Consider the following 12107-nt stretch of genomic DNA (forward strand, 5'->3'; position numbering starts at 1 on the left):
ATATCTCCCATTTCATCTTCATCTACATCCTCTTCCATTTCCATAATATTGTCCTCAAGTACATCGCCCTTCTATAGACCCTCTATATACTCCTTCCACCTTTCTGCTTTCCCTTCTTTGCTTAGAACTGGGTTGCCATCTGAGCTCTTGATATTCATGCAAGTGGTTCTCTTTTCTCCAAAGGTCTCTTTAATTTTCCTGTAGGCAGTATCTATCTTACCCCTAGTGAGATAAGCCTCTACATCCTTACATTTGTCCTCTAGCCATGCCTGTTTAGCCACTTTGCACTTCCTGTCAATATCATTTTTGAGATGTTTGTATTCCCTTTCGCCTGCTTCATTTACTGCATTTTTATATTTTGTCCTTTCATCAATTAAATTCAATATTTCTTCTGTTACCCAAGGGTTTCTACCAGCCCTCGTCTTTTCACCTATTTGATCCTCCGCTGCCTTCACTACTTCATCCCTCAGAGCTACCCATTGTTCTTCTACTGTATTTCTTTCCCCCATTCCTGCCAATTGTTCCCTTATGCTCTCCCTGAAACTCTGTACAACCTCTGGTTCTTTCAGTTTATCCATGTCCCATCTCCTTAAATTCCCACCTTTTTGCAGTTTCTTCAGTTTTAATCTATAGTTCATAACCAATAGATTGTGGTCAGAGTCCACATCTGCCCCTGGAAATGTTTTAGAATTTAAACCCTGGTTCCTAAATCTCTGTCTTACCATTATATAATCAATCTGATACCTTTTAGTATCTCCAGGGTTCTTCCATATATACAACCTTCTTTCATGATTCTTGAACCAAGTGTTAGCTATTATTAACACACATATAAAGGTATTAAACTTTGCAAGCATTCAGAGCCAGTGGCTCCTTCTTCTGGTAGAAGGGCTGAAGGGGAAGGAAGAGGTGCGAAGGAAAAGAACTGGCAGTGTTTATGAAAGGGGTACCTTTATATGTGTTTTCTCATGTACCACTGGTGAGTAGATTTTCTATCTATCCAGTTACCTTATATTTTCAAAAACTGATGATTTTCATTGATACCTCAAGATATATGGGAACTTATAGTTTAAAAATCCTAGGGGTGACTTCAGCATGTTGTCACTGAGTTGCTAAGACACACTTTCTTTTAAGTATTGGCCAATACACATTATTTTGCTCATTGACTTACATATGCGGGCAGCGGAAACAGTTGGGTGGAGGGTGTTGGGACAGCAGGTTGTCTTAGGCTGAGGCTGGGATGATTTTAGGAATGGAGAGTATTTTGCAATAACAACTCCCATCTTCACAGTTCATAAAAGCTGGGGGAGGGAAGGATCCCGATGGCCCAGGTTGTGAAGCAGCCATTAAAATCAAACATGTTATGCCACAGGGTGGTCCACTTCACTCTTGGCCACAGTTTGGAGGTGGCCATTCGTCCTGGTGGACAGCTGGATTGTAGTTGTACCAGTATAAAAAGCTGAGCAATGATTACAGCAGGACCTCTTTCACATATGGCCTACCTGTGATGGTGCAGGATAAGCCTGTGACAGGGGTGGAAGTGATGGGTGAATGGATTGGACAGATCATGCACCTGGGTCTTCCACAGGGGTATGATCGCCGTGGCAAGGGGTTGTGACTGCGAGTAGTAAAAGAATGGAATAGGATGTTGTAGAGATTGGGTGGGTAGTGGATCACTACTTTCGGAGGGGTGAGAAGAATCTTCGGTGGGATGTCCCTCATAATGTCAGTATATGATATTAGATAATCAGAGCCCTCATGAAGGCTGTGGTCCAATTGTTCCAATTCAGGTTGGTATTGGGTGATGAAGGAGGTGATCTTTAGTAGCATCCTCCCACCATGCCCAAGAACCAGCTACAAGGGATTGCCCCCTTGTCACCCTTTACCATCCTGGACTGGGACAACTGGGTCACGTTCTTTGTCAGGGCTTTGATTATCTCTCACTATGCACAGAAATTAGGGACATCCTACCCAGGATCCCTGACACCCCTTCGAACATGGTGTACCATCACCCACCCATCTAACCTCAACATCATCCTAGTCTATCCCTATGCCACTCCCAGTCCCAGTCCTTCACACACAGAGATCATATCCTTTTGGAACACCCAGATGCAAGATTACCCAATCCACCCACCCAACCCTGCCACAGGTGTATCCTACCCCATCAGGGGCTGGCCACCTGTGAAAGCAGCCATGTCATATACTAGCTCTGCTGCAACCATTGCTCAGCCTTTTGTATTCTTATGACTGCCAACCAGCTGTCCACTAGCATGAATAGCCACCAACAAACTTTGGCCAAGAGTGATGTGGACCACTCTATGACACAACATGCAACTGTACATAACATGTTTGATTTCAATAACTGCTTCATGACATGGGCCATCTGGATCCTCCACTCTACCATCAGCTTTTATGAATTGTGAAGATGGGAGTTGTACTTACAACACATTCTCTGCTCCCAAAATCATCCTGGTTTCAACCTACTGTCCTTACATCCTCCACCCACCCCTCTGCCCTGACACCTCCTCCCAGTTCACGTCCACTCAGCTTCATTGTGCACTGCTCTTTGACAGTGCACCCACCAGTCTTGGCACGTTCTCTACTCCTCTCCTTTTCCGCCCCTCCTCCCCTGCTTCCTCCTTCCCCAACCCTTCCCTGTGGTGTCCTAACACTGCACTTGGCAACTGTCCTGCCACCTCGAGTCCTTGCATGCTCCGCCAGCCTGTGTTAATTTGTCTTTCCCCACACATACTCTGATATCCCTCCTCCTTCCCTGACCCACTCTGGATTGTTGCTCCTGCTCAATGCATTTCATTTGCTTTGTGGCCAGAGTGGCTGGAGATAGCCGTCCATACATAGGCAGGGAAGGGGGGCAAAGGTTGTTGCCTTTGGCTCACAGCGACAATGTACAGGAGGTTGCACAGTCAGGACTTGTAAGTGGGCATCCAGGGCTGCCGTTAAATGATAGAACAAGAAATTAGGTAAAATAAAGAAAGTATATTTCAGTGTACAGCATACAAAGGGAATGCTGAGAGTTGGAATTTACCAGGTTTAGGCCAGTCTAGGAGGTTGAACAACCAACTGCAATGGACAATGGAAGGGTGTCATTTCATGTTAACTTATGTTGGTAGCAGGTCACGGAGTGCAGAACCAGAGGCTCTGCCTCCCAAGAAAGACGTCTGTTCTGCTCAAGGTCTGGATCACAAGAGAGTGAAGCAACTGTGCCTGCAGTGCAGAATCATCCAGAATGCACACACGACATATATCCCACGTTGACTATTCGCTAAAGCCAATGGCATGTATTCGCTAGCAGTTTCAGCAGGGGCCTCAAGGTGTTTCTTATCAGCAACTTTAATGGGACATGCCTCAGTTCTGAAAGACAGGCAACTTGAGTCACATAGATACAACCGAAGCTGCTCTAGGAGAAAACTTGTAAAGATCTGTTTGGGGCTTTGAAATAAATTTTGTAACCAGTTCCCTAAAATATTCCTTCACTGGCTTTCACTTTGTAAATGTCATGTTTGTGTGAGGTGAGCTTGCTTACGTGAATGTGTGTGTGTGTTTTTCTTTTGTGAATATGGCTTTGGCCAAAAGCTTTTCATCATGTCTGTCTGCAACACAACGTGTCATCTTTATGGTAAGTAGCAATATGTCCTTATAATATTGTTGACCTACCTTGTGGAATTATTTTCTGGCTGAACCATAAGGAATTTTACGTCATGTGTGGCACTCAGTGTATTACCATTAATGTCTGCTTCTGTCACTATAAGGTCATTAAGCTAGTATTAAACTGCATAATATTAGTCTTTGTGAGCTTAAGCCTAAAACTGTTAGCTGTGAACCACGTGTATGCCTGTTCATCTAGTAACTGAACTGTGTCTGCAAGTGTTTGTTGGACCCTTGATTAGTGTATTTGTGTCATCAGCAAATGTTTTAGTTTCTGCCTTTAAAGTCACTGGAAAATAATTTATGTTGGTTAGAAACAAGAGTGGACACAGTATTGATCCTTGTGACTACACATTACTTTCACCCATTCCAAGGTTATTTTCATGCCTGCGGTACCATCTGCTAATGAGACCCTCAGCCTTCTTTTATGAAGGTAAGATTCCATCCATACAAGGGGGTGCCATTAATGCCATAACACTGTAGTTTGCCAAGTAGAATTTTGTGGTCCACACAATGAAAGCTTTGTCAGGACTTTCACATAATCACCACAGAGCATAAAAATGCAGTTTTACTCCTCAAGAGGTGACCTAGCTTCTGATGTTGGACCCTGTAACTTCAATGTTCTCTGACGCCATTAAATCACATTTTAGGAAATTGATTTCTATCCTTAATTTGTTTCTGAAGACTCTCTCTATAATGCCTTGAAGTTTGTTGGTGTATTTTTGCTGAACCATGTATATGCCACATGAGTTTCTATGGTAGAATTACATACTTTACTTTGAATAAAAGTTATTCCTTTTGATATTATGTAAACTTTAAAACCATTCATGAAATGACTTTGTTGCAGGATAAATGATTTACTATTAGCAACACAAGACCTTACTTTGACACAGTCCAGTAAGTATTCTTCTTGTACATCTCTTTGTTCTGATTTTGTTATTGTCGTTATTCACTGTGTTTCTGAATGCTTAAAGTTGTTATATGCAGCTATGTTTGTTTATAAGCATCTGAACAGTCACAAAATGATAGTAATATCACTTTGGGGTATAATAATGTATGGAAAGTTCTGGTTGAAAATTATGAATTATTTTGGAATAACAGTCACAAAATGACAGTAATATCACTTTGGGGTATAATAGAGTATGGAAAGTTCTGGTTGAGAATTATGAATTATTTAGGATTAAAGGAGACAACTCACCAAAAGGCGGAAGCACTGTGTTGCCGACAGATACACAAATAAAAGGTACAGAGCTTTGCTAACTTTCAGGATGAACTTTCTTTTTCAGGCTTGTAGGACACACACACACACACACACACACACACACACACACAAACAAACCCTCCCTGCCTTCCGCCTCTATCCATGTCTCACCCCACCCCACCCTGCATCCCCAGCCCACCTCAGTTCACTCACTGTATGCCAGGGAAGAACTGGCAGTCAACTGAACACCATGTAGGGAGACAGGTGAGCGTGTGTGAGTGTATGTGGTGTTTTTGTGCATGTTTTCCCTACAAGCTTGAAAAAGGAAGTTCGTTCCAAAAGCCGGCAAAGCTCTGTACCTTATGTTTGTGTACCTATCGACAACACAGTGCTTCTGCCTTTCAGTGAGCTGTCTCCTTTATTACTAAATTATTAGTAATATCACTTTTATATTCAGATTTCGTTTTCTGTACAACAGCACCTAAATTTAGATATTTTTGTATTTATTGTAGAGTTTTCATGCATTTTTGCACAAATCTTTCTGCAGATTTCATGGAACTTATTCTGTAGTATTGTTTTCTTGTCTTTATAAATATCCATAACATGTTTCAGATGTAAATCAGTTAATATAAATACAATATAAATACTATGGAGCCGAATAGGCCATGAACGTCATTAATTACTCAAGGCTAAATTCTGGTGATTACATTTTGAAAGGCTAGGCCTTTTTTAGGATGATGACACATAGGAATTATTTCTGTTCTGCTTGTGGAAGTTCGCTAAGATGCTCAGGTTCATTCAGTAAATGAGGACTGCAGATCAGAAGATGCAGTTAGTTTATTTCATCAAAGTATTAGAGAAATAATAGGCAAAGTAGTTGAGCTGCTAATTTATCTGTGTCTCAGAGCATCATTTACATAGCAAAGTAATAATAAGGCTTCCTTTGGAGAGGTACATCTTGTCTGATTTGTGTGCAAGGAGTCCATTGCAGAATGGAGGTGATGTGTTCTGTGTAATACACACACTCAGTAACTGATTGTCCCAGGTTGTAGTCAATTAACATTTATCTTCATTCCACACCAAAATGCAGAAATACAAACAAACTTGTACAGCATTGACTGGACTAAACTTGTTCAGAATTGACTTAGTGTGCCGACTGGACTTAACAAATTAATGATTGATAAACAATAATCATCATTTAGTCTGTCCATGAAAGCACTTGAAAGATTGTAAGTTCCACAGAAGGTAGGTCACAAAGGCAGGTATCATTGAACTTATTTACAAAAGGGATAATAAGTCTTATGTTCAGTTAGCACTGACCCCTATTCAGTAAGTGCGAAAAAGTAGAAGTCCTTTCAGTAGTACTACCGTTGATGGTCTAAATTCTACTCAAGAATACCAGTCTTTGGGCACCAAGTCCAAGGGAGGCAAGTCGAAGGAGGTGAAGTTCCCTGGGCAATGGCTGGCTGCTTGTAGTGACAGCAGTACAGTATCCTCCAGATTGGGCTGCTGCCAGAACTGCGGTATATACAGGGTGAAAAGCATTTAAACCGACAAACTCTGGGAGGTTGTAGGGGACATCAAAACAATATTTTTCCCTAATGTCATTTTTTCCTATGAGGAGTATTTAAACCGGTAGAGGAAGATTTCTCTGGCGGCAAATTAATTAAACCAACAAACACCTTTCCATTTTTTTATGACCAAGAGACAACACATTAACACAACCCAATTTCAATTACAGTAGATTTTCAAAAAATGCCTCCATTGACACATAAACAAAGGTTACACCGTCGGATCGTGTTCTGTCTGACATGGGCAAAAACCCCAGGAGTATCCTGAATTGTTCCTGCTGCTGCTACTATCTGGGCAACCACATCCTCTTCTGATGCAACAGGGGTTGCATAAACAAGGTTGTGCATCTCTCCCCACACAAAAAAGTCCAGAGGGGACATATCTGGGGATCGAGCAGGCCATGGTACAGGACCACCTCTGCCAATCCACGTTTGTGGGAACCGTCGGTCCAGGAATCAACGCGCATGGCAACTGAAATGTGCCGGTGCCCTGTCATGTTGGAACCACATGCATTGTCTTGTAGGAAGCGGGACGTCTTCCAGCAATTCTGGCAATGCTCTGGTGAGAAAATTGTAATAGTGCCTGCTATTTAATGGCCTAGGTAGCAAATACGGCCCAATTAAACAGTCCCCAACAACATCGTCCCACACATTAACGAAGAACTGCACTTGATGAGCACTAGTAACTGTGGCATGTGGGTTATCCTCACTCCAAACATGCGAATTGTGCATGTTGAAGACTCGATCACGCCCAAACTTTGCTTCATCGGTAAACAACACAGGGGATGGAAATGTAGGATGCATTTCACACTGTTCCAGGTACCACTGCAAAAACTGTGCTCTGGGTGGATAACCGACTGGTTCCAGGTTGTGGACATATTGTAAGTGAAATGGACGTAACAATTGCTCTCGAAGGACTGTTCTTACATTCGTCTGATTCGTCCCCATGTTACATGCAATTGCACAAGTGCTGATTGAAGGATCCCACTCCACTTGCTGCAAGACAGGTTCCTCAAATTGCAGCATTCTTACCGTGCGACAGCATCCCTGTCCAGGTAATCTGCTAAATGACCCAGTCTCATGCAGACGTTGGTACACAGCAGCTAAGGTCGTATGATGCAGGATACGGCGATTAGGATATTGTTGTTGATAAACCCGCTGTGCAGCTCATCCGTAGTGGTGCGCTATGTAGTTTGCACCAACCATATCAGTGTACTCACTCTAGGTGTATCGCTCCATTAGTAAACAGAGACAATGCACGTGGACAGCAGTTGCCTATAACTGAAGAGTGTAATACGCCCTCTAACAGTGGCAGATTGTAATACGGCCTCTAACAACTGAAGAGTGTAATATGGCCTCCACCGGTTTAAATAATCCTCATAGGAGAAAATGACATTAGCGAAAAATATTTGTTTTGATGACCCCTACAACCTCCCAGAGTTTGTCGGTTTAAATACTTTTCACCCTGTAGATCCTGGTGGTCGCTCTTCTTCGGAATGACTTGCATTGGCTTAGTGGACTGAACTGGCAGAAAGTGGCTGGGGTCCATTTGAAATACACGTCCAGGGGAGTGGTGTTTGCTCAATGCTTGGATGGCACGTGATTTGTGAAGGCAAAGTAATGCTTCCAATTGTAGTACTGTTGTCTGGGATGCGCATGCTGCTGGTCTCAAGGCTGGCAACTCTCATGGTGAAACTGGCACTGCAAGTTTCCATGATGCTGGCTGGAGTGCCACTTCAGAACAGACCAGTGTGTTTTGGACACAGTCCAACTTGTGGTTGATATGCTATACCTGTTATGCTGTTGCCAGTAAGGTCTGCCAAGGGGGTGTCTTCTGTGGAGATGGAGCATGGGCATCTTACAGACTATGCCAGCAATGTGTGTAGCTGTGGCCCAAGGCGAAAGCCTCGGATATGTCAGGAGTGGCCATATACACCAAAGATAAATCACTCAATCAAGAGACCTAACACATCAAAACATTGTCAAGACCAAATATTTGAAGGTTGTGTGGAGGAGTTTGAATTTTCAGTGAAAAAGTTTTTTTATTATAGTCCTGTGTAGATCCCCTATTTCAGACAACAGAGTTTTCCTCTGCAGCCTTGACATTGTGATAGATACGATCCTCAAGAAAAACAGGACGTTGTGTGTGGATTTCAGTACAGAACTTTCTAACTGATCCCCAAAGCAAAGAATGTCAATTGATTTACTTGAATTTTACAACTAGAGTTCAGGGAAGCAGCAGCACAATCACAAATAATATTTTTATGTATTGCTTTCTAGTTCATCAGCACAGTGTGAAAAAAATTAATAATGAACTCTCAGACCAATTCGAACAGTAGTAATTTCGAAACTAATCAAGGTAGAGTCAGACCGTAAAGTAGGAAACAAAATATTTAGAGATAGGAATCCATTAGGAACACAAGACATCTAAAGCCATTCTCAAAGGGCTGCCTTGACAAGAAGACTGCACTACAAATGGCTTGAACAACAAATATAATATATTTTGTCAAACTTGTATCATGTTCGTTTACAGTGCAGGCACATATGCAGTGATAGTAAGCAACCAATTTGGATAACTAATGCTATTAGCATTTAATGTAGGAGGAAATGGGGGTATATCATAATATGAAGGATGGGCGTAGCCCAGTAACAGAATTGTACTACGGACAATACTGCAAAGTGCTGAGACAATCTCAAATGTTGTATTTCACCTAGAGAACAGAAGTCTCTCAGAAAAAAATTAAAACTACACTGCTCAAAAAAATAAAATAAAATAAAATAAAAAATAAAAATAGTACCCCTAGTAACAGAATTTTATTATAAATAATATTGCAAAGTGCTGAGATAGGCTGAAACAATGTATTACATTAAGAGAATAGCAATTTTTCAGAAATAATTAAAACTGCAGTGCGGGAAAAGATAGTACATGTGGAAAGATGATGTTGATCTTGATGTGATGATGGCATATGCTACCTGGTGGATAGTAAATGTGTTTATAATGGTGTCAAAGTCATCTGCCAACAGATAGCGTAGTGGCATAGCGACCAAAGTGCCATCTTGTCTACCATTTAATAGGGAATGTTCACAGCCAGAAGGCTCAGTGTGGTGCAGATGTGTAAAGCAAGCAGCCAACCATGCATCCGGCAACGAACTGAGCAAGTTCGAAAGCAGTCAAATTGTGACCTTCCGATTGGCGGGATGGTCTTTTTGGAGAATTGCCGCACAAGTTGGATGTGATGCATCACTTCTGCTACGATGCGGGTGTCAGTGGTCCTGTGAACATTGTCACACCCATAGATGTGGTTCTGGATGTCCATACTGCACAGATGCCCGCTAGCATTATTGTCGTATTGTGAGGCCAGCAGTGGCAGATCGTACATTTACCACAGCACAGATAAGAGGGCTTGTGAGCCCAGACATTTCAACATGAATTGTTGCAAACCAGTTATTAGTAATGGGACTACGGGCACACACATCTCTAGCCCCTCTTCCACACAAGCCACACCATCGTCATGCACAACTCCACTGTTGCTGTCAGAGGATCACTTGGAAGACGGAAGGGCATGCCATGGTCTTCAGCAATGAAAGCAGGTTCTGCCTGCATGCAAGTAATAATTGTTTGTGCGTACGATGTAGACCTGGTGAGAAGTGTCCCATAAGAGTGCATTTGTCCAAGACACAATGGCCCCACCCTTATGGTATGGGGTGTATTAAGTTACAGTTCTAGTCCATCTCTGGCATTTCTGGAGGGGACACTAACCAGTGTTTAGTACATGCAGAAAGATGTTAGACCTGTTCTTTTGCTGTTTATGCAACAGGAAGGTAATGTGTTTGTTCCAACAGGATAATGCTCATCCATACACTGCCTATGAAACTCAATGTGCTCTGCAAGACATACAGCATCTTTTTAGGCCAACATGATTTCCAGACTAATCTGTAATTGAGCATGTGTGGGATGTTATGGGATGAGAAGTGACTCTTGCAACTCGTCAACCAACAACTCTTACGGAACGACACAGACAGGTCATGCAGGTGTCGCATAACATATCCCAGGACAGAATTTGCCATCTATATAATCGACTGGATGCCAGAGTAACCAATTGTACTGCCACCTGTGGAAGCTACATCATGTGCTAGTATGGGTGTTTCAGCATGGATCGATACCTAGTATCTCAGAACCACTTGTGCTATTAATCTGCAAATGTAATCATTTCGTGTACACTACATGCTCTGCTGCAAAAATAAACTTGAGTGTATTGGAAACTTCTGAAAGGGTATACTAAGTTTTTATTCCAGCAGTGTATATGGTCTGTTGTGAAAGAGGTATCTGGACAGAACATGTGTGCTCAGTATAACATGCCTCTCTTATGTGAGAATGAAACTGTTAGTGATCTACCAGAGTTGTGTAGAATATTTAACAATCACTTCTTGTGAAAAATCAGCAAGATAAATCAAAATGTTATTGGTAGTACAGGTAAATGTGTAGAACTCTTGAAATTTTATATACAACTACAGGAAACAACCAAAGACAAAACTAAATCAATTATTGCATCATTAAAAAGTAAAGTTTCCCACAGGTATTATGAAATTTCAAGTGGTATTAAGATCAGTTTACCATACATTAATTCTGTACTTGAGTCATCTGTTCAATGAACCTGTCAGGTGCGGTCAGTTTAGTAAGAGACTGAAATACTCACAAGTGAAACTCTTTTATAAAAAGGATAGAAAAGATAATGCAGACAGTTACCAGCTAATTTCTTTGCTACCACAGTTTTCAAAAGTTTTTGAGAAAGCAATGTGTAAGTGAGTAATGGAAATTGTAGTGCATGTAATTTGCTGTTAGATTTTCAGTTTGGTTTTAGTCCAATGCTATTTATTCTTTTGTGTGAAGCACTAGCAGGGCTATATGATAGATTGAAGACATTTGGTGTTTTGATTGATATAACAAAAGCACTGGATTATGTGAACCATACAATACTTTCCCCCTCTATCTTTCCATCTCCTCCACCCCCAATCTCTGTCCATCTCCTCCTACCCCTCACTCCATCTCCTCCTCCCCTTCTCTCTGTCAATCTGCCCCATCCCCTCTGCCCCATCTTCATCTGCTCCTTCATCCCTATCCAGCTCCTTCTCCGTCTTCTAATTCCATCTCCTCCTCCCCTCTCTTTATCCATCTTCCTCCCCCCCCCTCTGTCCATCTCACTCTCCCCCCCCTCTCTCCCCCTCTCCCCATCTCTCTCCCTCTCCCTGTCCATTTCCTCCTCTTGCCTTCCTCTGTCCATTTCCTCCTCTTCCCTCGCTCTGTCCATTTCCTCCTCCACCTCTGTCTGTTCATCTCTTCCTCCTCACTCGCCCAGACTATCTTTTCATCTCCCCATCTCTCTTGATCTTCTCCTCTTTCTTTCTCTGTCCATCTCCTTTCTTTGTGTCCTTACCCCCCTCCCTTATCTCTGTCCATCTCCTCCTCCTGTCTGTGCCTACCTCTTCTTTCCCCCTCACTGTCTCTCCATCTCCTCCTCCCCATAGTCTTCCCGTATTATGCTCATGCAAGTTGGAGGCTGGTCATTGTTACCCCTTCCCGTATTACTTTTCAGATTATAACTAATATAAGTCATCCAGGGGTTTAGGATAAGCTTTTTACCCATTGCTTCGCCCACAAATGCACATTTCAA

The 12107-nt window shown here is 42.2% G+C and overlaps 1 protein-coding gene across 3 annotated transcripts in view; it reads left to right on the plus strand.

Annotated features, from left to right (window-relative positions):
* Positions 1 to 12107, plus strand: part of LOC126194934 (uncharacterized) — a 274312-nt gene that overhangs the window by 180697 nt on the left and 81508 nt on the right. For all 3 annotated transcript variants that reach the window (XM_049933315.1, XM_049933317.1, XM_049933316.1), the window contains exon 16: positions 4511 to 4560. In XM_049933315.1, the coding sequence (XP_049789272.1) occupies positions 4511 to 4560 (50 nt within the window). The remainder of the gene's footprint in view (positions 1 to 4510; positions 4561 to 12107) is intronic.

The sequence above is a fragment of the Schistocerca nitens genome, chromosome 7, assembly GCF_023898315.1.
Source record: "Schistocerca nitens isolate TAMUIC-IGC-003100 chromosome 7, iqSchNite1.1, whole genome shotgun sequence".
Classification (NCBI taxonomy): Eukaryota; Metazoa; Arthropoda; class Insecta; order Orthoptera; family Acrididae; genus Schistocerca; species Schistocerca nitens.